General features: G+C 42.9%; 1 protein-coding gene across 6 annotated transcripts in view; it reads left to right on the top strand.

The window, feature by feature from the left end:
• The window catches only part of SPTSSB (serine palmitoyltransferase small subunit B), a 406,770-nt gene extending 381,046 nt beyond the window's left edge, over nt 1-25,724 (top strand). For all 6 annotated transcript variants that reach the window (XM_069618475.1, XM_069618477.1, XM_069618474.1 and 3 more), the window contains one exon: nt 23,834-25,724. In XM_069618475.1, coding sequence (XP_069474576.1) covers nt 23,869-24,111 — 243 coding nt within the window. In that variant the 5' untranslated portion in view covers nt 23,834-23,868 and the 3' untranslated portion in view covers nt 24,112-25,724. The remainder of the gene's footprint in view (nt 1-23,833) is intronic.
• Nucleotides 25,725-27,009: the final 1,285 nt, after the last annotated feature.

Raw genomic sequence — 27,009 nt, 5'->3', positions numbered from 1 at the left:
AAATGAAAGCTCTGGATATTTTCAGGTTCTAAATCTGTGGAACCACAGTATGTTGCCCAAAATGTCCTGTTCGTTATTTTTCAAAAGAGGCTACATTTGTTTTTACAACTTCAAGAAAAAGGGAAATGTAGGGGAAATCGTTTTAAATGCTAATATTTGGTGATAATTGACACCAGTCTTATTTCCTTATGCCATGAAAAATGCCGTCTTGAGAGCAGTGGTATTCAAACTGTGGGGCTGGTTCCCTTGCGGGGGGCGTGAAGGGAGTTCAAGGGGGGGTGGGGGGCGATGCTCTTCCAAATAGCAGTACAGTGACTAATTTTAATAGAACATATAGGCAGAAATTACATCTAGTGGGTCCAGCAGCAATATCTTTACTCCAGGGGGGCTTGGCAACAACATTTATTCTCAAGGGGGCTCGGCTTAACCTTTTCTGAATACTACTGCTTTATAGAGTATTTGTTACCAAAGGAGGAACTTCATCCATGCATCATAATCTAGAGTGTATAGTTGGAAAACACATTCTTGGTGAATTTGATTCTGACCAATTTTGCATGCAAGCCTTCCCAGCGAGCCATTAGAAATTAGAAAGCCACTGAACGCTGTAGAAATACCCAATGCCATAACAGTTTCACCAGTGAGATAATGGAAATGGAAGTCTCAGAGCGCAGCATAGCGGAACTCAGCAGGAACTTTATCCCATTTGTAGGAATGTGATTAAACATGCACGGGGATGAGGCGACTATTTTTCCTTGAGCAACTGAAAGGAGAGGCTCCATACGGGCCTTTTATCAAATAGTTACGACCTCTTTGAAGTTACTGGAAAAGTCTTAACAATGTAACTCTGCATATGGAATTCCTGTGCATTTAACTGGATTCGTCTTGGGAGGATAGCTCCGGGGCAACGCGCTCGCCTTGGAAGCAAGACGACGTGGAGCAACACAGGTTCAATCCCCCAGGTCTGTGTTTAGAAACTTGTGGGTATTAAGTGAGTTATAAATAATCAATTAAAATTACAGATGACCCTCTGGTTTAGGGTGCACAAACACATGGACGCTCAGGGTTCAATAAAGCCCCTTCTGTGGATGAAACAAATTTCCAATGCAAATTATGCTAAGTAGTCTCCTATAACTCTGTAGGCGGCAAGAAAAAAAGCCTAATGATAGAACATTGGATAATGAAATGTGCTTGGAGACCGAACCTCAATATAAACACGGTGTTTGTTAAACTACGCATTGATAAAAGAAGCCTCGTCTGTGGTGCCTCAATTACTTTTACTTCATGCACTACTGGGGGTAGACTTCCGCAAATGGCCTACCTGACTAGGAATCTCAAACACCTCCCCGCAGAATGTGCACCCCGGATGGCACAGGAGGAAAAGGCAGAACCCAAAGCAATTGAAAGGACAGGAGGCAGCAAGAACCTGGCCCAATGGAAGTAGGGCAGACCAGAGAGCAGGCTGTGGAGGGTGAAGAAACTAAGACCGCTAAGATGGTGCCTTACGTTTGTAACCACTAGAGCCCTAAATGTTCATCAACCTTCCAAAAGAGGATGGTAATGGAAGCAAGTGGGTAGCTTTTGTACAAGTGCACACCTTGTCACAATTAATGTAGAAATTAGAGATGTAAAAAACTATTGAAATGGGTTATTCATAACGTGCTTAATACCCACAGGTTTCTAAGCGTGGACCCGGGGATCGAACCAGGTGTTGCTCTGCTGGGTCTTGCTTCCAAGGCGAGCACGTTGCCAGAATACAATCTGTGTTCAAATCGAAGCAGCTGGAAACATTGTTTTTGCAGATAAAATGATTGAAGGTTTTGATGGAAAATGGGCACGGGCATGCCAAAGTGAAACAAAGTATAGGAGTGGTCCAACTTTATTTTCAGTGCTGTCGATCATAAAGAAAGGCTCCTCTTACTTCAAATATTCCCCATAGAAGGACTGTAGTATCCTCAATGTGCAGCCCAATATCACTTAAGAAAAAAGAAGGCAGAAATCCACTTCTGAAGCCTGCATCAGAAAAACATCAGAAGTAGAATTGCAGTTTTTACTGATACTTTTTCAAGTTTTCTAAATTGTTGATGTGAGTTTGAAATGTTTTGCATTCTAATATTCCTTTTGAAATTATAGTTTTTCATTTTGTATGAAATTGTATGTGTTTTGTGTGGCTTATTGCCGAAATGAGTCTATTGGAAAACAAAATAAGTTCAGGGTGTTGATATAATACCATATTATGCAAACAGACCAGAGGCAAATCTGATATTCCTATTTTGGCAAGAACTTGATTGCCCCTCAAGACAGGTTGCGTTCATACCCAGTGATGTTGTGCAGCGACTTTATGTATCTGCAAGCTCTTACACCAGTTGGCACCAAGAGTTGACTGAAGAGCAGGAGACAGAGCGGGAGTACTAATATTGCCAGACCAGCAGTTCAAAAGTACACCTGAACCTGCACAGATGATTAAAGAAGGAATGGGAGCATTCTTAGTTTTTCCAACTTTCGGTTGTTCCGTGATTATTGGGAAGGTGCACCTGACAATATGAAACGGCATAAGATCAGGTAGAATGTAATCAAAACCTAGATCATATTGAATGAGCCATGCTGGAAAAGGAGTATTCGACTGGCACTCTGAGACACTACTGGAAGGTGAGATATTATATGATAGTTTATCACAGTGTGTTTTAAAGCGCTTCAAGGCAAGGGAGGGAACAAGGGAAAAAACAATGACATTCTTACAGGCCATGAACAGTACGGATGTGAAATTAACTATCATACTCAGCCTGACGCCATTTCAGATAGTGCAAGAGCTAAAACGTAGATAAGGAAGGGAGGGGGAGAGTGGGAAGGAAATGGAAACAGACAGGCGACTACCGTACTAGGCCTGACGTCATTTCTGGTAGAGCCGGAAAAAAAACAAGAGGTGAGGGAGTGGGGTGCAGAAAGGTAGGGGAGGAACAAAACAAGCGACTATCATATTAGGCCCGACGACATTTCAGATAGTGCTGGAGGGGAGTTGGGGAGGAAAAAACCAGTAAGGGGAGGGAGGAGGAGATAGACGAAGTTGCTATCATACTAGGTCCAGGGACAATTCTGATAGAGTAAGTGCATAGAAGAAAGTAAGGGGAGGAGATAGGAAAAGGGAGAAGGGAAAGGAGGAAAGGAGGAGAGAACAGAGAGTTAGCAGTCAAGAGTGGAGAAGCAAGAGGGGAGAGTGAATACAATTGCAGAAGTCAGTAGTAACACATAATGTTGCAAGCCAGGATACAAGATGAAGATGGGAACAGCATGATTCAGGGCCACCATGAGTACAAGATGCAAAAGAAGTTCAGCATGAGAGTTGAGAAAGGGTGACGCACCATGAATGAATGAAGTCCATAAAAGTCAAATCCAGCATTGTCCACAAGACGGTGATGGTGAAACCAGAATGTATCAGGACAGACTCCTGTAGAAATCGGCTTGAGTGGGGTGAGGGGGGAGCAGGGTAGAAGAATCAAGCAAAACAGACAACACCTGTGTGCGAGAATGGGGGGCACAAGGGAGACATCCAAATAGCTTCCAGTATTTGTGTTATTCGCAGCTATGTACTCTGAACAACAGTAAAAAAGGGGGCTGGAGGGGGGGCATCGGGATGAAAGTTCTAATAATCGCATTGAAACTGGAGTAAATGTACATTAATTGTTTCAGTAGTCATCTAAAACATTGATTACTTTATAGGGTCGGAGGCCTTTTTTTAAAGGAAGACCATGTAAAAGGTAAACTTATAAAGTGTTTACGAATAAACACCAGTTGATTTATATATACTGTAATATGCTGGTTTCTAAAGTCAAACCACTATTAAACCTTGACCATTCTCTCAAATAGAATTATCAAACGGAGTATTTCCAGGTTCAGGTTTATATACCAGTACTATGTTGGCTGTGGCAATAATTGAATATTCATTAAATGGTGACCGTCCTACATTTAGGGTGGTACTACAGACTTTTGACCTGTGCAAGTGCAATTGGCACTATGGCAAACATTGCTCTAGTGTCAAAAACATATTTTTCAATGGATGTCTGCAGCTGGGCTAATGCGCAGGACTACAACATGTATTGCCCTGGTGCACAATTTATTCTTTTGTATTGGGGCAATTTGTGCCCTGGTTATAATTGTACTTGTAATGGTACAACGTTTCTTTAATACCACCTAAATCAATTATAAAAGATGCTGTTTCTGAAAATTGTAACTCGTGGAAAAATTGCTTTGAGAAAATGCTCAGAGACCAAACTGAAGAATAGTTATTAGTTGGATGTTAATGTTGGGGAGAATTCTCAAAAATGTGCTAATTCCCATCACCTTAGAGACACCCAGCAACTTTGCTGGATTTTGAGGACTTGATTTTTTTTACCTGGAAAGAGTGTGAGGCTTTTTTACCCACTCTTTCATGTGTTTTGATGTGTGTTTTACATTTGTGTTCTTTGAATATGGGGTTTTACATAGCCCCATATGCATCATCTTTTCATGTTTGTCGCACAGCACCTTCAGTGCAGTGACACAGGGATGTCTTTTAGACTACCCAAAGGTTGTATTGCCTTCTCTGGGAGAAACTACTGTTTCCCAAGTGAAATTTACTTTACTAGTCTTTCCAAATTCATAGACCAAGCCCACACTATCTTACAATGGAGTGCTAGAGGGGTTACATAGTATCCCCTGTGTCTAAATACTCATGTAGCAGTCAAGTGCTACCCTTTCCTATTGAAAAGGCTGGTGGCAGTGGTTTTACAACGAACTACCATGATTTTTCCCGACCGCGAACACCAGTAGCTAAAAATCACGGGAGCCATGTTTTTCAAGATGGAACCTTAAGCCCCTTTGTTTAAACTGGTCCCGGTCTTCTTTTTTCACCATTTCTTTTTGGAAAGGTCATTCTAGTGTTTGTCTCTGCGCGCCAAACCAGGTTTGGTCCCTTTGTTCGTGTGCCTTTGGCGGGCTTCAGGAGTGAAGACCGCCTCTGGCGTCTGAGTGTCTCGGGTGGGCAGGAAGTGAGGGAGGTGCTTGAAACTCCCTGTGCTTAGTCTCCTAGGAGACCCAAATGCACTTTGGCGTAATTGGCTGACTGACTGGTGAGTGGCAGCTAGGCTGGAATGAAAGGGAAAGAACAGTTTAAAAGGTGAGTCTCTTGGACTGGAAAGCAGAGTCGACCACTGGAACTAAAGAAATGAAGATGAGCTGGAAGAGGACGGCTGCTGCAACTCCTGGACCGTTGGTTTGCCCGGTGAAGCCCTGCTGCAGGTCCGAATTGCCAAACTCCATTCGACAGAGAAGCTCCTTCAAGGACGGCTTCTTCCTTTGAGTTGGTGGGACCAATCAACTCATAAGGCACCTGTATACCATTCTCAGGGCTGGTTAGGATTAACCAGGGAGAGGGACACCAGCTTGTGTTCTTGAATCTACAGCTACTGGAACTGAAGTGACTCCATCTTTGTCTTGTTTGCTTTCTTCAATGATCCTGTGCCATGCAGGAGTCCCCAGACGTCCTCCCTCTTGTCCCCACGACTGAGGCTCAGGAACAGCAAGATCTGCAGGAACTGTCGGGAACCAACGACTTTAACAGCATTTGTTTCTTCATACAAAGGTACTGTGCCAACCCGATTGAGAGAACGCCACTCTTGCGGTGAAAGTTCGTGAAATTTTCCCAACTTGCAGGCATAATCAGCTTGTGACCCAACATATGATCCTTTTCCGCCTAAACTACTTCTAAGAACTTTTGCAAAGACTTTACCGTTTGATACCAGAACTGCTCCTTCTTATCCAGAACACTAGCCCATTGACTGTGGCCTAGGCCTGTTGACTTGAATTGAACTCTTCTGGTGAACTGAAACTATTTGCACTGTCTAAGAAGTATATGTGATCTATTCTACTTACCTTGTCCCTTTTACCCACTTCTTAGTAACTGAACTGCTATTTTGCTCCTACTTCAGGGGAGCTCAAACTGTCTCAATATCTTTTGTATTGAAGTGTATTGGTATATAATATTAAGTTGCCTCCTTCCAGTGAAATGTTTTCAAATGATTGTGTAATAAATTAATAAGTGCTTTACCAAGAATCCTTGAGTATAAGTGTCTACATGAACCACTGTGATTGAAAGACCTCTGTGTAACCTCTTGTACTGCTCACATTCACTCTTGAGATAAGCCTGGCTGCTCAGCTCGCTGCCAAAAACTGTGTGGTACAGACTTGTACCAAAGTTTGGTTTGACTTGCACCTGTAGTCCTAATTGTATGTGGTGGTCCCAGAGAGTACTGCATGCAATTCTGCCGAACAGTTAATGAGTGATAACATTTGTTGTAATAAACGAGGGACCAATATTGTTCCATAGTCTTAAGTGCTCTTCTTGTTTTGTGTATAAAGAGTAATGATATACATGTGCTAGCACCAGTGTCATAAAGCATGTTCCCAAATTCTATATACTGTGTAAATGATATTGCTATTCGAGCACCCAGACATCCACAGAATTGGATAGGTAACATTATCACCCTTGTAGTGGTCCCCTGGCACTCTGGCAGATCTGAAAGAAAGGGCATAGGTTAGGGCGCATTAGTAGGACAAAGTTTGGAGAAAGAGCAAGGGAGCTGTGATGTGCTGTTGGGTCCTTCAGTTCAGTTAACACCGTTCACTAAGCTTTTGGTGTGGTATCCGGTCAGAGTCCGTCGTGTACTGTTGTGGAAGGCTCTGTGTGGTGTGTTTGTTGTTGCGGTGTGGTGAAGTGCGTGCGGGTTGCTGTGGTTTAAGAGGTATGTTTGTGTTTAGTTAGGGTTTGAGAGGTGTGTGAAGAGGGGTGAGGTTTTAGTAGGGTTGGTTATTAGCATTGATGTCTGGAAAAACACACACTCATGTTGTGTCTTTCGAGATTTAGACAAAATTTCTTTCTTACAGTGATCTAGTTTCAGCATGACAAGGCTGCCTCTCCTCTCTCTGTCCATATGTTGCGTTAGTTAATCTCTACAATTCTATCTTTGTTCTTACTCAGACCAGCCCCTACATCCCAGTCTGTGGCTGATGCAAACTGGTCCCCGCGGATCTATCTAGTTGTGACCTATGCCCATGCCCATCGCTCAGTCTGATGGTGACACAGTACAGTTCAGTCCTTAGCAGGATGTCTGGATTGACAAAAGTGAATCACCATACCTATGTCTCAGAGGATTTTGTTGTGCGTTTTGGGTTAATCATTAGGAAGTCGGTACATCTCTAAGAACACTGCTAAGGTATTGTGTATGTTGGTCTCGTGCATTCCGTCTTCTACTTACTAGCTTGGGTGTGGGTTTCTTAGTGTTGTGATAGTGGTCTCATTTGGTTGGCGGGTTAGCTTATATGTAGCGGTTGCTTAGAGGTTTAGGTTGGTTGACCTGTGAGCGTGAGGTGGTTGTTGGAGAGTGTGGATGCCCAATTCGCTTTGGGTTGGAGTTTACACAAGGTTCATGTGGTCATGTATTTCCGGGGATGCTTGATAGTGGGTAGGTTGATGGTTGTGCCTGTTGTTTGTGTCAGCCTTGTTAGCTAGAATTTTGTCCTGATTGGGTTGTTGCTCATGGTCGGATCTGCCTAGCATTGTCTCTCTTGTTGTTGTGGGTGTTCCCCTCTCCGTCGGTTCTAGGTGTTATCATTACCATCATGGGTTCTGTCAACTGGTTCTCTTTGCATTTTTGGTTTTATTGTTTCAGTCTGGTTCCGAGGTGTTGAAGAGCCAAGTTTTGAGTAGTTTTCTGAATTTTAGGTGGTATCTGGTGTTTCTTATTCCTTTCGGGAGGTTGTTCCAGGTGTTTGCCGCCAGGTGGAAGAAAGAGGTTCCCCCAAGTTTTTTCCTGGTGTATGGCTTTGGTTCCAGGAGGATTTCATTGCTTGATCTAAGGAGTCTTGTCGGCTTGTAGATGGTTATTTTCTTTTTTAGGAATTCTGCTCCCTGGCCGCTGATTGCCCTGTGTGTTATGCACATTGTTTTGAATGTGATACGTTGTTTGATTGGAAGCCAATGTAGTATTATTAGCACTGGTGTGATGTGATCTCTTCTTGATAGTTTGAGGAGGCGTCTAGCCGCTGCATTTTGGATGCATTGTTTCTTCAGCAGGTGTTCGGCTTTCTGAGGTAGAGGCTGTTGGCGTACTCAATTCTTGACATGATGAGGGCGACGATTGTCAGTGTTTTGTGGGTAAAGGACAGGAATGGCAGGATTCTTTTTGTTGAGTGAATGAGGAAGAAGCATTTCTTATTGCGTTTACTTAATGGTAAGCGCAATAAGAAGAATACCTAAAGGGATGGGATGGAGAAGCATTTTTGTTTAATTTATTGATTCACTCGTGTTGAAAATCGCCCTATAGCTGCTTAGAAGAAGTGAATGTAGAAGTTATCTTGCTTTACTTTGACAACAAAGGAGGAGGACTTTTTGGTGGAGCAATACGTTGCTTGCTATATGCATGTGGGTGTCGAGATTTTTTAAAATAATTTCACTAGCTTTATGCAGCCTCGCGTGAACGAAGTACATATTGCATTTGCAGCTGTCTGGATTCCCATTGCTTTAAGGTAAAAATTGAAATGTCCCAGTCGAGTGAAATTAAAGAAAGCAATTCCACATCCCCCAGTGGATTTTTTGTGGGTTTTTATTTCTTCACTTTGACGTCCCTGCTATGTGCCATCTTGGGTTAGCAAGAGGAAAAGCCTCCCTTTTTGGTGTAGACTAAAATTGTGGTGTTCTCGCCATTACATTGAGGAGTCATCTTTCTTTGGATCCCTCCCTGGTGGGGAAATGGGTGCACTGGATTCCCCATATATTTGCTGGGCTTAGAGTAACCCACAGGATTCCCTTCTTCCCCTTTTGAAAAACCTTTAAGGTAGTCTTATTTATTTTTTATTGTATTATTTATTACATTATGGTTAACAAGTAACCTTTAGCAAAAGAACACCCATACGATTACAATGCAATTACAATTCATGATAGTCAATTACACTTGTAAAGAGAGGAACACAGGATTATCAGTGAGCAAACGTAAGACACATTTAAAATAAACTCAAAAAAATTCAACTCCACAATTCTTCAAGATAATTCATTCATTCAAAATTCGATTGCATAGATAAACCTGCGACCACAAAATGTAACAATTCATAAATCTTAAACATTTCCTTTCTCAAAGGAATTAAAATTGGGCACACCACTGTCAGTTGTTTCAGTGTTTCAACCTCACAGTGACAGTATCTACACAATCTGTCACCTATGGGAATTCCCTACCGTGCACCCAATACTTTATTGGTTAAAAACAGATTTAATCTACATCTTTAAAACGTTGCTCTAAAATCATGTGAAGGTTGCTTAAAAAGATAGCAAGGTAATACATTAAAAGGTCTAACATCGTACATCGAGCAATAAAACAAATGGTATTTGGAGAATCTGGCTCTATTGTTTATCCAATCAATTTCAAATAGTTTGTGTTTAACCTTGCAGGGAGGGGAGATCAAATCTACTTCCGAGTAGCCTGTATATGTTTACACTTATCTGCCCATCACCGCAGAACCCTGCATTTATTGCGGGCCAACTGCCCTTGAAGCCTTACGCATAATGAAAACACAGTGGGGTTAGTAGTTTTGCATAGAACAGTTGCCACTGAATACGAACTTGAAGGGAAACAAGAGCCAATTTGTGATGGATCAGGCTGATTGGAACTCCCTGCGAAAGAGCAAGAGTACATCTCCATATTATTGCTTCGATAATTGCCCAGTCCAAATCTTATCCATGGGTTTGAACCAGTGGCGTAACACAACATTTGGGGGCCCCCTGCGAGCCAAGCTGAGGGCACCCCCAACTCGGCAACAAATCACGTGTCACGCCACACTCTGGGCCGGCCTAGATTACCACGCTTGGGCAATACGCACTTATGTGCTACTGAAGGGGTATGCTGCACACTGCACTAGGAGAAAGATATAGATATATGTTTAAATGCAATATACAGCACATATTCTAAAAAAAATGTGCTAAAAAGCCAGTGTTTACAATCGTTTTGTAGGGTAAAACCAATCCAATACATGCAAGTCACCAACAGTGCACAGGAACATGAATGCTTGGCTATTAAAAATGCCATGCCACAATGAAAACCTGTCCAACTAGCTGCATGATGTAGACCAGTGTAGACATGTAATAACATTACAGTAAAGCATGCCAGGCAACATTTAGACATACCTAGACTGGTTGCACCAAAATGCCAGTTGAAGCAATAACACTCATCAAGAAGAAAGCACACATTCAAGCCTGCGTCTCTGCGGCCTCTAACAACACAGCCAAATTCTCAAACATCTGCAAGGAACTGGCCAATCCTGTTGCGGTCTCTACCTCTCCTGTTCCCTCCCAGGCCCTCTGTGTGGCTCTGGTCTCTCACTTCTCTGCTAGAACTCAGGACATCCTGTCCTCTATCTCCTCTTCATCTCCCTCTTCCTCTCTCGGCCCCCCTTTGGTCATATCTCCCTCTCCTCCCCCTTTCTCCTCTTTCTCTCTGACAACACCTGACGAGGTTTCTAGACAAGTCCGATCTATAAAAGTGTCATCCAAACAGGTGCTACCCTGCTCTTCCAAAATCATCAAGGACCACATTGACACCCTCGCTCCAGCCTTGACCAATTTCTGTAATGACTCTTTCACCCCTGGAACTTTCCCCTTTCCCCTTAAGCACTCCCTTGTGCACCCACTCCTCAAGATGCCGCACGCCGATCCGACCTGCCCAGAAAACTATTGCCCAATCTCCATCACCCTTTCCTGGGCAAACTCTTGGAAAAGCGGCCCATCTCACCGCTTACTCTCCACATTGAATCTGTTGGTTGTCTCCATGACCATCAGCTTCAGAGGTGCCAGAGGCATGGAAACTGCTCTTCTGAACACCTATGAAGATCTGCTCTCAAATCTGGATTCCAGCATTTCTTCTGTCCTCATGTTCCTTGATCTTTCTTCTGCTTTTGACACGGTCAACCATGCCATCCTGATCAATCGACTCTGTGAGAACCTGGGCATCACAGATCAGGCCCTGGAGTGGCTGACCTCCTTCCTCTTGGCCATCCCTCAAGTCCAACTTGGTCCCTTTCTGTTCACCACATCTCTCTCTACCTGTGGAGTTTCCCAGTGCTCTATCCTCTCACCCTGGTTTTTCAACCTCTACTTGATCCCTTTGGCCCACCTGCTCTCTACCTTCTCCTATAACTTTCAGTGTTATGCGGATGACACTCGGCTTTCCTCCAGGCTCCCCTCAGCCTCCTCTCCTCTCTTGCTCCTTCTCGACTGTCTATCTGCGATTCAGGATTGGTGCGCCTCCAACGGTCTCTGCCTTAATGCCAGTAAAATTGAGATCCTGCACATTGGGACACCTGCCCATGCTTTCCCTCTATCACTCTGGCTGCCCGCTTTGGGCCCTCTTCCTTCACCTTCCTGAGAGGCAAAAAACCTTGGTGTAATCTTCGACTCCACTCTCTCTTTCTCTCCTCACATCTCGGACCTCGCCAAGAAGTCCCACTTCCAGCTGCACCTCCTCAAATGGACTCTTCCATTTCTCACTTTCCCCCAGAAGCCCACTGTCTCCAGAGCCCTGGTTCTCTCTAGGCTGGACTACTGCAACAGCTTCTTTCTCAATCTGCCTTGCTCTACTCTCCGCCCTGTGCAACTAATTTAGAACAGGGCTGAGAGGCATATCCTTGGCTTCAAGCCCAAGCACCGTATATCTCCAGCCCTGAAATCTCTCCACTTGCTCCCGGTGGCTGCAGGGATCAAGTTCAAGACCCTTTGCATTGTCCACAAGGCTTTATGGGGATGAGGCCTGCACTACATTCAACGCTCTCTTCCAAAATACCTTCCTTCTCAAGCCCTTTGCTCAGCTACCTCCAACTCTCTAAGGGTTAGATGCTTCTGCAGGCAGTTAGTGGGGGGTTGATCCCATTCCTCTGCAGGTGCCTCTCTCTGGAATGGCCTCCCTGCCCCACTCAAACTTGAGCCAGACCATCTGAAGTTCCGTAAGCAGCTCAAAACGTTCCTCTTCTCCTCTGCTTTCTCTCTCTCCCTCCCCTGCTGACCTACCTGCTGTACCGACTGATTGCTTGGCTACCCTCAAAGTCTCACTGAGTCCAGGCTATTTCTTTATCAGTCACCCTTGCACTGCCTCCAGGCCTATCATGCACTTAGGGGCTGTAACTGTAACCCTATAGTCCCTTGTTCTCCTTGCACTATCCAGAGCCACGCTGCCCAAGGCTGCACTTACCCAGGGCATTGCTGCTCTGTTTTCCCCTCCCCTCTCCCTTGCACTTCCCTCTCCCTTTCCCCTTGCACTTCTCGTTCTCGGACTTGCAGGATCTGAATGACACAAAGCATAGTAGAATTGTTTGTCTTGTCCTTCCTGTCTTCCCTCCCTTGTTTTGTTACACCTAGAAACACTTGTGTACAGGCATGTTATAAATGATTTATCATTTATCAGAGATGCCCAGAAAAATATGCAATGCCGCAGTAAGAAACGGCTAGACTGGCAGCACCCAAAAGCCAGTATAGCCAGGTAATTATACTTAGCAGGACTGCTTTATCAGAAATGCCCAGTTAAAGAAAAGTAATACCAAAAACTGAGGAATGACTAGACTGGCTGCACCAAAATGCCTCTCTAGCCATTAATACCTCATATCATTCCTACTTAGCCTGGACATGGATGATCGTACAATCCTGCCCCCCTCCCACACATCCTCTCTCCTTGAAAAAACTCTACCCCAACCTCCAAAATCAGCTCCTTGGTCCAGAATTACCTCCATGTCCCTCTTCCTTGTCCCAGTGCTTACGTATGAGGCTCCTTGCCTCATAGGTAAGTACTGGGATGAGGAAGAGTGGGACTAGAAGTAATGTAGATTACAGGTAGCTAAATCAAGCATTACCTCCATGTACCTCTACCGTATCCCGGTATTTGTATATGAGGCAGAGTGCCTCATACACAAATGCTGCCTCATACACTAGTACGGGGATGAGGAAGAATAGGGCTGGGAGTAAAGAAAATTACCAATAAGTAATCAAGGCATTAAACATAAGTAGTGGCGCAACACCATTGAGCTGACTGGGCTTCAGGACTCTGTCTCCCCCCGGAAATTTTGGGCTATGTTAACTCGACCTGGCTGACCTACAGGGCAGTTGGCGAACAGAACAGGCCACCAATGTTGAAAGGCACCTGGGTTTTGCTGTTAACAAGGGCCCAGCAATTACTAACGTAAAGCATTTCACTGTTGGTACCTGCATTCAAATGCTACATTTTTTAGGCAATTAAAATTGTGATGTGGGTTTAGTACTTACATACCAGGGGAGTGATTAGAAGGGTAGAGAGGGAACAGGAGTCCGCTCAATCTCACAGCAGTTCATAAGTGAGTGCTTTCAGACTTAAAGGAGAGAGTTAGCTGCTTGTAACATTGAAGCTGCACTAGAGTAGACTCATTAAAATGCATAAAGAAGTTAGATGCCCCCACACAAATATGTTTGGTCCTCCACCCGTGAAGTTGGCGCCTCCAACATTTGAAGGGTTAGCCCGCCAAAATGTAGGTTTTGTTGTGCCCTGAACGGAAGGACACACACCATTCACCATATACACACACCCGCACCAAGCCTTCCATGCATTTGGGTGTGCACTCTTTCACCATACAGGCACACCCAGGAAGCCACTGATACATTTAAGTGTGCACGGTTTCACCATACAGGAACACACCCGGGTACTCATCCATACATTTAAGTGTGCACCCTTTCACTCTACATGCACACCCGCACACCCAGCCACCCATACATTGATGTTCACCCTTTCACCATACACTCACACAGGCAGCTACCTATACATTTAAGTGTGCACCCTTTCACCATAGACTCTCACACACGTCATGGGATTGAGGGGAACCCTATCACTTCAAAAAGAAATTGTTTCTTTTTGAAGTCACTCTGACTTCATAAAGAAATTATTTCTGTTAAGACCCGAACCATAACTAAAATAATTTCTTTATGAAGGCAGAATGACTGCAAAAATAAACTTTCTTTTTGAAGTCATAGGGCTCCCCCACCTCATGACATGGAGGCCTCCAGCGAGGGTCTTCCATGTCATGGGGTCGGGAAAGTCCTCGGGCTTCAAAAAGAAAGTTTCTTTTTGTAGTCACTCTTCCTTCATAAAGACATTATTTCTGTTATAGAAATAATTTCTTTGTAAATGGAAATAATATTTATTTTTTTATTTTTTTTAAACTTTGTTTTTCTTTTGCCTTTTTTTTTCCAAGTGGGGCCCCATCCCAGGAAATGTGGATGCGGGCCCCATGCACCATGGGGGCTGCAGGGGCCTCCGTTACGCCAGTGGTTGAGCCCCATAAATTTGCTTTGGGAGAATGTTCTGCTGATGGCACTCCAAAAGGGACATAGTACAAAATGTCCCATAACCGCTGTCCAAAAGTATGATTGGACCACTGCTGAGGTGTGTTTGTGTCAGCCAGATCTGTCATCGGCTAGTTAGAGTTTCTGCTCTTACCTCACTTTTGGGATAGGAAGAGGGCCCCTGTACCCACTCTAGAGAGATCCTGGAAGAAAATGAAGCAGCCAAGACTCCTGTCCAGCTGCAAGACCTGCGAGGAGACCTGAGACACGTAGGAAAAGGTCTGGCGACCAACTTCTGCTGCTGTCCTGTGAGAGCCCTGTCTTTGAGTCGATCTTCAGCAGTCCTGCGAGGGAACTGAGACCCTTGAAGTGGAGGGAACATCCATTCTTGATGTCAGCTCGGAGTCCTACGAAGAAGAGCCTTCGATAGTGCCCCTGAACCGCCCAGTGGCTGACCAGCTCTGAGTTTGTGATACCGTGCTGCAGATGTTGCCATTCCAGGTTGAGGTCTAGAACTTGGGGGATCTTCAGCTTGTTTAACAAGACTTACCTCTGCGAAATGTCGTGGTCCTAGCATCAAGGGGACATGAGATAGGAGGGGAAGTCTGACCACGCCCAAAGCTGCTTACCTGCGTCCAGTGCTCTCCTGAGGGTGGTCCTGCATCCTTACTCACTTTGAGGCTAAGCAGGTTCGGTCCTATTTACTGCATGGATGGGACACAGTCCATAGTCTCGAATTCCATGTGTTTTCCTAGTTTTAAATGTCTCATAACACACAGCATCTGCATATTTTTTTTAAACTGTGCTCCTGTCAGTCCTTAAACGTTTTGCACTCAGAGACCATTTGTTTACCTTTTGCTGAACTGCATTCTTGTATTTGTAGTCTGCCAGTAAAGGTGGGGAATAATGCCACAATTGTACACTGTTTGCCTAACATAGTTCAATAAGGATTTATATATTTGAGTGACACTATGCAATGTGTACTTTTCAAGTTATCTTTATAAATCAGAGTTTTGTTGAAAGCCAGACATGAGGGTGAGGAGGGAAATGAGAGGGCAAGTAAGTTATGAGTATTTACCCACGATGTGGAAAGAGTTTGTAATCCTGGACATTGGTGCAGTTATTTTCCCCTTATTGTGGCTGATTTTCAGGGCACAAGTAAAGGACACATGTGGGTGAAGAGCGTAACTTTTATTCATAGGGCAGACGCAACATATTGGGTTTTCTTTTAGGTTGGCAAGCTTGCTCAAGTATTTGGCTACCATGACTTTACTCAATTAAATGTTCCCAGTGCAGACGCTTGACCACAAGCACTCGTTATGTTTTGTGATTTTGTTTAAAAGGGAATATTTCATGACAGATATCTGGGTTAAAAAGGTGAGCACCCTTTTTACTTTGCCAGCATATTTATTGAACATTTCCTCTCTCCGATAATTTTTTTGGTGTTCATTACTTTTTTATAAAGTCCAATGCTATTTTGCCTTGCGCACTTTCTTCCAAGGGAAAGGTCAAATTAACTACATTTGTATATTTCACCTTAAGATAGGAACTGTGTGTATTCATGGGTGCCAGCTTTCTATTTTCACTATATGTGCAGGAAGTACCTGGGCATATGTTGTTCTTGCAGCCGGTAATATTTTCCTGTTTCCGTGCCGCTTAAATGTGGTTAGTTGGGGTTGTGCGATGTATCACAACAGTCACCAAGAGACCGGCCATAAAACAAGGGGCTTGAAGAACCCTGCTTATTCAAAGTGTGTGGTCCATGTCAAATCATTTAATCTCACTGCACATTGCCTAAAAATATTGTGAGTTCTCAAAGCCTGCAATCTTTTATACATAACAATACCACTGTTAAGATAAGGACAAAATCAGCTTGTGATTGATGAACGTCTTTGCGAGATGGGTTGTAAGTGTTTTAAAATACAGAGTGGCCGTGCCTATCGGCTAGTGGTCTGGAAGTGTTTTAACATGGGCAGTGGGCATGGCCAAAGGCTGTGCCCACTGACCATGGCTGCAGACCATGGTAGTGGTCTGGAAGCATTCTAAAAATCTATGGAATAACAAAAACCTTGAAATTCAAGGAAAACAATTAGGTGCAGGGGTGTCAAGGTGAGAACCTAACGCAACAAAACCCCTGAAATTCAGTTAAAGCCACCTTAGCTTTGCACCCCCGTTGCACAGCCTATGAGCACAATGATGACATCACAGATCACGTCCTGATGACATCACTAATTACATATTGCATGAGAACACTGTTGACATTACAAATCACATCACTGATGCCATCACTGGTGACAACACTAATTACATTGTATATAACTGATAACGTCAATAATGGAATTAGACATAACCTCATTTATAAATTAGCTCATGCAAACCTTGATTACCTTAATAACAATTTAGGCCGTGGATATGGCCATGACAAAGGCTGGGGTCACTGGCCAGCACCGAAGGCCATAGCTAGTGGTCAGTTAGTGTTCAGAAATACCAATGTGCATGGTTAAAAGCCGTGCCTAATAGCCCATCACTGTTTTAAAAATATACAGTGGACAACATTCAAAGCTGTCGGTGGCCATGGATAAAGGCCATAGCTAGTTCCCATTAATATGTTAGAATATACGGTCGGCACAGCCAAAAGCCGTGGCACTGGCTAGAATTGTGTTGAAGACCATGGCTAGTTAGTATATATAATATACAGTGGTCATGGCCCAAGGCCCTAGCTAGTTGCTGGTTAGTGTTGTACACATTGGGCACGGCCGAAGGCAATCGTTTATTGCATTTTGGTTTTAAAATATACAGTAGACATGGCCAAAAGATGTATAAAATGCTCAAGGCCAAAGTCCTTGGCTTGTGGTCCATTTATATGTTAGAATATATAGCGGGCACAGCCAAAGATTGTGGCCACTGGCTAGTATTGTGCTAAAGTCCATGGCTAGTGCCTGTTCAGTGTATAATAATATAAAGTGGACACGGTCGAAAGCTTTATCCACTGGTAAGGCCAGAATCTATGGTTGGTAGCCTCTTAGTGTTTCAAAATATTCAGTGCACATGGGTGAAGGTTGTGACCACTGTCCATAACTGAAGGCCATGACTAGTACCCATTTGGTCATGCACACTGACCATGGCTGAAGGCCATGCTTAATGCCAGCTACTGTTGTAATGTAATCAGTGAGGTCATCAGTAATGTGATCTGTGATGTCATTATTGTGGTCATACATAGGCTGCGCAACAGGAGGCGTAAAGTTAAGGTGGCTTTAGCTGAATTTCAGGGGTTTTGTTGTGTTAAGTTCTCATCTTAACGTCCCTGCAACTAAAGCTTTTTCCATGCATGTAGAGAAGCATGATTGCGACTCGGTTTATCTTACATTGAGACAAAAACTGCACAATGGAAATCGACTGCAAATAGGAGGGAAATGTAACGCAGGGTGCCAGACTTGCACTGGCCCATATGGCAATGATTCATGGGGCAGCGTGACGGACCAGTGTGGGCTACATTATTTACTTGGCACACTGCGCAGCTGGTATAAAGAAATGGCACCAGACCAATGTGCTTTAAAAGGCACCATTTGCCCTAAATACTGGCAAAAAAATACCATCCCAGATACAACTCACTTTGTTGCAAAGAATACGGAATTTTGAATGAGGGACTGCAAACACTGCACCGCCCTACAAGCAACTGCCCTGCCAACGTTGCCGCCACTTAAGATTTGTTTTTTCATTAAGATAATTGGCATGTTGAACTTCAGCTTACTTGTAACATCCCTTTTTTATTTGCTCTTGAAGCTCCGATTGGCAGTGCAAACACTGAAAGTATGTTTGGTCACTGTACAAACACTGCTCCTGTTCTATAGTTATTTCTTACTTGTGGCTCTGTGCACGCTACAATGCACGCGTCCTGTCCTAGTCGGTCACGCTTAGGAAAGCTTGAACTCTGACCTTCTTTTTATCCGAAGGTCTTCCAAGTCTCCGGTTGCACTGCTAAACCTGCACTCTCTGCTGTTCAGACAATCGCCGTGGTAACTAACATAAGCTTGTCTTTGAGACTTTCTCCTTCAGCTGTCAAAGTAGGAAATGCCAACTTTTCGAAGACAATTGTACAGAGACATGTTGCCATGCAATAGACGGCTGAGTACATAACATTACAAGCTATCGTGTCTGCACGTTAGGCCTGCGGTGGGGGCACCTGCTGAAGACTGGTCGATGGCAGTGACGTTGCTGATCTGGCGCCATTTCGTGTTCTGCTTGTCTTTGGAGAAGATGAGGAAGCTATCAAACGTTTCCAGGTCGTTGTTCGTGTTTCACGGTGTTCATTCCGTCCGACATGACAATTGATGGGCAGTGGTCGAAGTGGGCGCGAGCGGTGCTCCCATACTACTTTTAAATAGGTTTTACCGTTCCTATATTTTTATTTTTAAAAAGAAACCGTTCCGGAACGGTTTCGTTTTAAAATAAAGGTGTAGGAACACATTGAAACTTGCACTTTTAGTGCACTGCACTGGATGTTCCCTTAAACATCAGGCACATGTGTTTTTGGGTTTGTATTGTGCATGGGAGGAGGTTCATCAGTGGGGTTTGTGGGGAGCGGTGCAGGCCAGTAGGGAACATAGTTCCACTACTTCTTTTCGTACACTTCGACCACTGTTGATGGGCCCTTATAATGTGCAGCACCTGTAATGTACTTCAACCAAGTTACAAAGACCAAGACATCCTCGATTATCTAAAATATGTCCATGTTCGATTGGTGCACAATGGTGCATTATTAAACCACACTCGACACACAAACTCTTTCACTGGCAAGCGGTAGCTTTACTAAACAAGGCTGTCCACCCTTCATAATGAAAATCCAGGCATCTATGCATTCATAGATGCCCAGGGTTTGTTGAAATGGTGGTATATGGTCCAATTGTACATGGCACCTGCAATAGCACAGCTTTTGGAATGCTTGGTCATATTGTGAAAACAAAGAAATTGATATGAGGCCGGGAAGCCCAAAAGAAACACACCAACACAGGTTACAAAGAACATACAAAGTGCTTTATTCAAAAGCTACAACAATTACCAAAAAGTCAATTGACAAACGGATAGCTATTCGGCTCTCAGAGTAACAGAACGAACTTTCAACGGTAGTTCGCTGCATTAGTGTGAGAGACCGTACATTGGGATACTCGTGTTTTTATACTCTTTATCCTGCTCTGGCCAACCCCCTCCCGGGTTAACCATTCTTAGGACCAGGCCTAGAGTTTGTTGCCAGGTCGATCCCATAATGTATGCATTTTGATCAGTTCTGCTGATACAGTTGTTCATTTACACATAGGTCAGGGATAGGACGAGGTCTCAGTTTGCGACCCCAAAAAGTGGCCTGCAGGCATATTATTTATTCATGTGTGCGGAGGTCACAACGGCCAGAATCCCACTCGAAATGTCATTCGGCCTCCATTTTAGTGTTCAGGGTGACCTCCACATTACAAGAGAACCTAAAATGGCGGCTAAATCCAAGATGGCGATTTACACAGTACATTAAGGTCAAGACCTTGCTGCGGAATCTATTAACACAATGTTTTTAGACAACTTGGCGTAGGCCAACACACATTCAAACAATGCGATAGGAGGTATAATTTTATTTCGATTCCGACAATATGTACTATTGCAAACGTGTTCCATGTATAGTCCTGTTGCTTAGAATGTGCATTTTTAAAGTATTTGCTTTTGTAATCTGCAGGGTCCCCATGATTATAATTTTGGAACTGTCTGGCATAAGCAACTTATAGACATGGCTATGCAAGGAGATTTGGCGATTCCATGAAATGTATCCATGCCATCTTACCAGCTGAACTGAAAGTTTCCTGGCCTGACAAAGGGCCATTTTGTGCTGCTTGCACGAGCACTCTGTTGTCCTCCTGCTGGTGGAAACATAGGCAACCAGCCTTGACTTAAACCACGACTAATTCGCAGTGTAGTGTTGCACTTGTTGTACTGTTCTGTTTTGGAATGGGATGCATGTCCAGTTTCCGGTGTTGTCAAACTTGAGCCATTGCCCAACCCCTTCATGAGCAGCAACAGCTCTTCGCTGCTCCATTCCTGGTAAACGCACCCTTTCACGTGTTTATACCTCTGAAATAATACAACCTGAGTGACAGGGACGAGTGGATGTTGACCATATCCACTGATGTATCCAAATTGTGCCTATTGAAAACGAGCAAACTGTCTTTTTGTTGACCATTTCTTTTGGGGTGGGGGTGTTTTTTCCTTACTTGTGAGGGGGGTGTTCCAACCATATCCCCCGTCCACCTTGTTCCATTTGTTTCCTGTGTTCCTAAACTGTCCTTTTTTGTATATGTACAAACCATACCTGTGCTGCCTACATCGAAACTAGTCAAGTTTGGGTCGAGTTTAAACGTGTCTTTTTTTTTGGTTTACTTTGATGACAAGCCAAACTACATTGACTCCGCTTAGCCACGAGTGTTGTTTTCATTAAGTGTGTTCTGATGTGCTCAACTGATTTTACTTTTGTATTTCACTGAATGGCACAAACTTGGGTGTTGTAGAAGGACCCCCGAAAGGTCTACCAGGCCTCCTACGTAAAACCAAATGTGTGCCCTCTACCCCGGTCATAGGCTAAGATTTGTATGGTGGTGTGCCGATGCTACAGAGGGAAACGGATTTCCTGTTCCCGTGGCTCAAATTTACAATCCAAGTGTGCAGAATATCTGTGTGTACTCGCCACCTGGGAACTAATGAAAGTGCATAGTGCCACCCTGTGAGAAGCCATGAAACAAGTAGGGTGTCTAGGAAGGGACATGGGGTCCCATGTGAAGTAGGGTCCTTTCACATGGGACCCTACATTTGACCATCTCTAAAACTGTCTGCACGGCTCTAGAAAATGGTTATCGCCCCACAATAAGGGTGGTACTACAGAAAATCAATTGGCATTAGGGAAAACATTGCAACACTGACCGCTTCAGTGAGAGCCAAGGGTACTCTGTGGCATGTGGACCTGCTGAATGCTGCTGGTGGCACACTGATGGGCAGCTTTGTTGCTAAATATTGAGGTACAATGCCATTGCTGTGCCCGACACAGCCTTTCCATGCAATACAAGGCATAGCCAAGCCTTTTTTTTCATGCAGCCCCAGACTGCCATTTAAAAATGGGTGTAGCTATAAGCTTGGGAACACCTAAGTAGGTGTCAAAGAAAGGGAAAATCGCTGGTGGATCAGGAAGCACAAGAAGCAAGCCTATCATTACACTGGACTAAGACACACATTTGACCAATCACTTGGAACTGTATTTTAGTAGGTTCAGTCAAGATCATTTGAAACTTAAGTTATTGCTTTGTTCTCTCATGGCTGTTTAATTGTCATCTGCGTGTATTTTTTTTCCTCCATTTTTTTAATGTAGATATTTATTTTTCAGAAGCCTCGTTCACTATATCCATTCTTTAGAACAATCTTGGCTCAGTTTGCACTTAAGAACAAGTAAAGTTTGACCAATTCTAAAATGATTCCCACAAAGCATACCAATTATAATGGCGGAGTCACTTTAAAATCCCAAATTCGAAGATGCAAAATAATTTCCTGCATCACTTAAGAGACTCCTGCTACATTACCGTTTACTCCCTTGTTAATTCACGGCTGGATGATGTGCCGTCTGTTCATCTCCCTGATTACGAAACATAAAGTCTTTAGTTGGTGTCAAAGAAAGTGTGCTCATTATGATAGCACACAGAAAGGATTACACCTCTGTTTCCTTGAGTAAATTGAACCTGGTACTCTCAAAGCCTGCATTCTTTTTACACTGATCTACCTTTCCTAGAATTGTTTTTACCACTCTGCACTCACTTAACTTGAGGACAGAATTCGGTGATTCCACCCAACGAAAGACATTGGATACCTCTCCATTCCCCCATCAGTTGCTCCCTACAATCGCCCCCTCCAAATCCTCTGGCTTTATGGAGGGAAGCTTCTTTCTTTGGCAAGTACTTATCTTCCCATCTGCATTCATACAAGCCTCCTCCTTGTCTCACGTCCAACAAGAAAAATACCTAGCCATTGAATTATATAAATATGCTTATACTTTTGCAAGATGTTACCCTTCCCTGTCTGTCTTCACTCTCTGATCAGGCTGCTGCTGTAACTTGCTTCTCTATGCATCTAGTACCAATTGTGATGAGTTGTAAGCAATTTAAACATAAACCTACTTTCTTCCATACAAATTGTAAGGGTTTTCTTGCTAATGGTAGACGAATTGAAGCAATATTTGACCTAGTGCTTACTAATTGTGGTTTGCTTAATGTTTCATAAAGTTGAATATTTTTTAGCAAACTCGTTAGAAGTATGAAATGTGCAGTTGTGTTTTGCCGGTTACCGTCTTGTGTTTTTATGTAACCCAATCATCTGTGGGAATGATGATCCAATCAGTGCCTGTGCGCATGAGAATCAGACAATGGCTGAACATGTGATGCTGTTAGTGAGGAGTAACACAAATCTTAAGCAGAATAGCAGAGCAAGAATTTGCTGGGTACAAGGTACTGCAGACCTTACCGTGTTTTTGATGCATGAGGTTTACCCTCCAGATACCTCCTGTTAGGACTATCCATGTGCCAATCCACTGGAACTTGTCTCAGATCATTCTGCTATGTTGTAATCCCTTTGCTTTAACTTGTGCGTTAAAGATTTGATTACACGTTCTTTTATTACTCCAGAGTTTGGACGCAGTTGCTATCACTTTTTAAGGTTCCGATAATTATGCTCGTGTTTTATTATGTTATAATACACACATTCCTATGAGGAAAGCATAACGCTGGTTTTACACAATTAGAAAGGATCCATCCTCATTCAAAACCTGTTCAAATATTCAGATGATCTTCTTTTCAGTTCAAAAATTTTCCTCCATGGAGTACTGCCCCAGCATCCTGCCTTTTGCCAGGTAGATGTTTCATATTTTGATACGGCCATCCTCTTATTGCATACCGAGTGAAACATTAATATTGTTTCTATTATTCATAATTTCTTGACGATGGATAATGGTGCCTCCAGAGTAAGCAGCTTGTTCGATGCAATTGAGCAAATCATGTCATTACACTTTTACCGAATGAAAGGTTTGTCCTATGCTGTTTTGATAAGATGTTCATGCTCTCTTCAAGTTACAGGATGGGCTTCACATGCTTTCCATCCTGGGAAGGTCTTCTTGGGCCACCATCCCAAAGTTAGAACCCCTTCCCAATTGGTTTCTTTTAGGAAATGTATGTTGAATGCACTGTTGCATGCAATGTTATGTTATCCTAGAGTTTTCCGTTTTCATAGACAGTATGTCATTTTTATAAAAATTGGGTTTTTAGCATGTGAAAGTCCATTTTAATTGTTTGGCTGTCCAGTGTCATAGTATTTGTGTTGTGGGTCACACATGCTTTTAATCTGTAGTTGCCAACATCAATTTCACTTGTATTTCTTGTTTTTGTTTAGGTCGATATTTCTAAGAGCTGAACACTTGGAGAAGAATGGATGTGAAGCACTTGAAGGAGTATCTGTCTTGGCTATACTACCAATACCTGCTAATTACATGCTGCTACGTCTTGGAACCATGGGAGCAAAATATTTTCAACACGGTTTTGTTGACTGTCATTGTAATGATCATCTACACGTCTTACGTCTTCATTCCCATTCATGTCCGACTGGCTTCAGAATTCTTCTCTGGCGTATGTGGCGGACAACACGAAAGTACTGTTGCTCTCATCAACTGAACCTTAAGCAGTTGTTTATAACTTCTGGCACACACAGATTTTGCACCATTGAAATGCTGTTGTGTATGCCTGGCCTTCATGCACTGCTTGGAAAATGTTTGGTTGTATCCTAGCTTTTGCATTTTTGTAGGTGGAAGATTTACTACTTTTCAATATGCATGGACAACCACCTCCACATTTGGTGTTGACGATGGTACTTCTGCATCCTGATTGCACTGATAACCAAATATATGTAGCTATAGGTCTATGCCCCATGCCTTTTGGGTATGTGCTTATATGCTTCTTTTGTATTCCTTTGAGGAAGAGTGCCTGTTTTGTTATCATCTGACAGGAAATATCATCGATGAAAATGAACCATGAATGTAATAATTTGTTGATTCTGCAGGCGCTGCTGCATTCATGTTTTTATCTATGTATCTGAGAATGTATGATGCTGGCCAAACTGACATTCTCTCTATAAAGCATGTCTTATTGCAGTCTCGTATCACTGATCATAGCACACGGATGGCGCCATAGGTTTCCCAAGGCTGTCATTTGAAAGCATAATGGTAACTATATACACAGAAAACAAAACAAAGAAACGGTTTCATGTTAAACCTGCATATGTTTACATGTCTATGATAGTCATTCGAACAATGGGTGGAATGTGTTGTGTTGGAATAGGAAACCAAATTGAAGAGGTCTTGCCCTTTCATTAGTTTACCTACTTGCATTTTAGAACTTGTAAAGATGTGTACAGAACTTGTAAAGATGTATACAAAGGCCAAGGCAAGGATAGCTGAAGAAAGTATGGCGGTTTCCGTTTGAAATTGATATTGTGGAGAATACAAAGTCTTATTTCTTGTCTATGTTTATTAAGATGACCGTGACCGCAGTAACACAGTAAGCCCAATTTTACAAAAAATGCTTGCAGAGCTTTGCCAGTCCTTTTTATAGTATAGTCGTCCAAGGCTCAAACGAACATGGACTGTTCCTGTACAAACAATGTGTATCAGCTGGCACCTTTTTTTTAAACAGATTAAAAGTTACATTATTAGTTTGTGACTTAACCCAGTCATATTTACTGTTGTACAAAAAGGTCCAAACCTATTAAATCAAAAGTAACAAGGTATGCTGAAGTCGGGCCCGCAGCCATCTTGGTTGGGTTGTATGTGAAGTCTTATAAATGTTTTTTTTATGAATATATGGAGTAATAATAATGTGCTAAGTATTGTGGTGGAAACTTTAAAATGGCCTAGTTTGTACAGTAGGGATATTTATTAAAATGCCATTTAAAAAAAATTCCATACCCTTTTTATATTGTAATTCTAAATCAAATGTGAATATTAAATAGCAAACCTTGTACTGTATTTTTTTTTAAGTAGAACTTCTGTAATTGATAATACTAAATGTATAACTTACAGATGGCCTTTCCATAATTATTTGTCCAAGTACTACAAGATTAAATAATTTCGGTGAGAGATGTGAAGTTGCCGAGGTTTCCGCTGTTTCTGTGCAAAACGAAGAGGGTTTTGGGAGATGTGAAGTATGATCAAGACCGAAATGTATAGCTACATGCATGCAGTTTTACTGAAACACAAATAAAGTATGTCTATTGTTTACAACCAAGAAAATGGGTTCTTTAACTTCAAGAGGGTTGTCACCACACCATATGTTGGCAGACAAAATGCAAGAATTGACAATAACTTGAGCGGTTGCATAATTCAATTAAATGATTGCATAAATAAATAGCTGATTCCCATATGTGCGAAATCCAGTATAATCTTCCTGCATTTCTACGCTTTATGGGATTGAGTTTTGTGTGTATTTTTTTTTAACTATTTTATTTTTGTATGCAGCCTAGGCAATTGCGCATTCACTGTTTCTCTGCTAGGAATTCATACTTTTGAAATGTTTCAGTCCTATGCAAAATGGAGTTCTCGAAAGGAAAGCCTCCTATGCGAATTGTAGAACACTTAAAATGGGAGAAACGTATTTCAGTCTAACCTCTCGAGTTTAGCATGGCAGTTTTTCACGTTTCTGTTAAATAACGGCCTATTAGTAGCGCTCTTAGGTAGGCAAACATAAAATGGATAGCCGTGTTATGTTACTGGGATGTATACCTTGCACTGCTGCCCTTTTATGGTCTCCTGGCGGTCTGTGTATAAAGTATAATAACAAAACAATTGAAACCTCTCAGAAGATTCAGGACCTCATAATTAAGCTTTAGAGACCATGCAGTGCAAGAACTTGTGGGCCCTGAAGACCGAGCTAAAGACCTGAGCACAGTGAGGTATTGTAATGAGAGTTATGAGCCCATAACTCCTTATATGGCCGAAGGTGGAGTCTACAAAGCTATTATAAGCCCTCCTAAATATCTAAAATACACATAGCTATTATACCCGCAGCCAACTTCCTCGACTTCGCTGCAATCTTTTGTGCATAAATCAGCATGGGAAATAGGAGGGACTTGATTGCGAGTTAGGCCGTACTGCTCGTAAACTTAAAATGCACTCCTCTGAACAATATGCAATCTATAAGAACAATTCTGAGCTATACCAGGCCCTTTTAGCCTGAGGATTGTTCAATGAGAACACGGATTAAATATTCGGTGGGTTCTAGTCAATATTGGCAAACTGGAGAGCGCTCAGGGGGCCTCCCAGCCAATCAGGAAGCTAAGAATGCTGTCTTTCTCTTTTAATTCCTGTGTTCTGAGCAGCGACATGGCCCTTATTTTCCCTGCCAGACCAACAGTTAAGTGAGCCTGTGCACCCTTTCCCTCTCCCCTCACCCCCCAAATTCTATACCTGCACTCCCACCCGCTTCACTCGAGCCTGTAACTTGGCCCCGTGGCATTGCCTGACCCGGTAATGTCCCCACACATCGGAGTATACTGCTTAATTAATGACCAGAAAATGC

The sequence above is a fragment of the Ambystoma mexicanum genome, chromosome 10 (assembly GCF_040938575.1).
Source record: "Ambystoma mexicanum isolate Mex_15411 chromosome 10, UKY_AmexF1_1, whole genome shotgun sequence".
Lineage (NCBI taxonomy): Eukaryota > Metazoa > Chordata > Amphibia > Caudata > Ambystomatidae > Ambystoma > Ambystoma mexicanum.
This window is presented reverse-complemented; position numbering and strand designations above follow the sequence as displayed.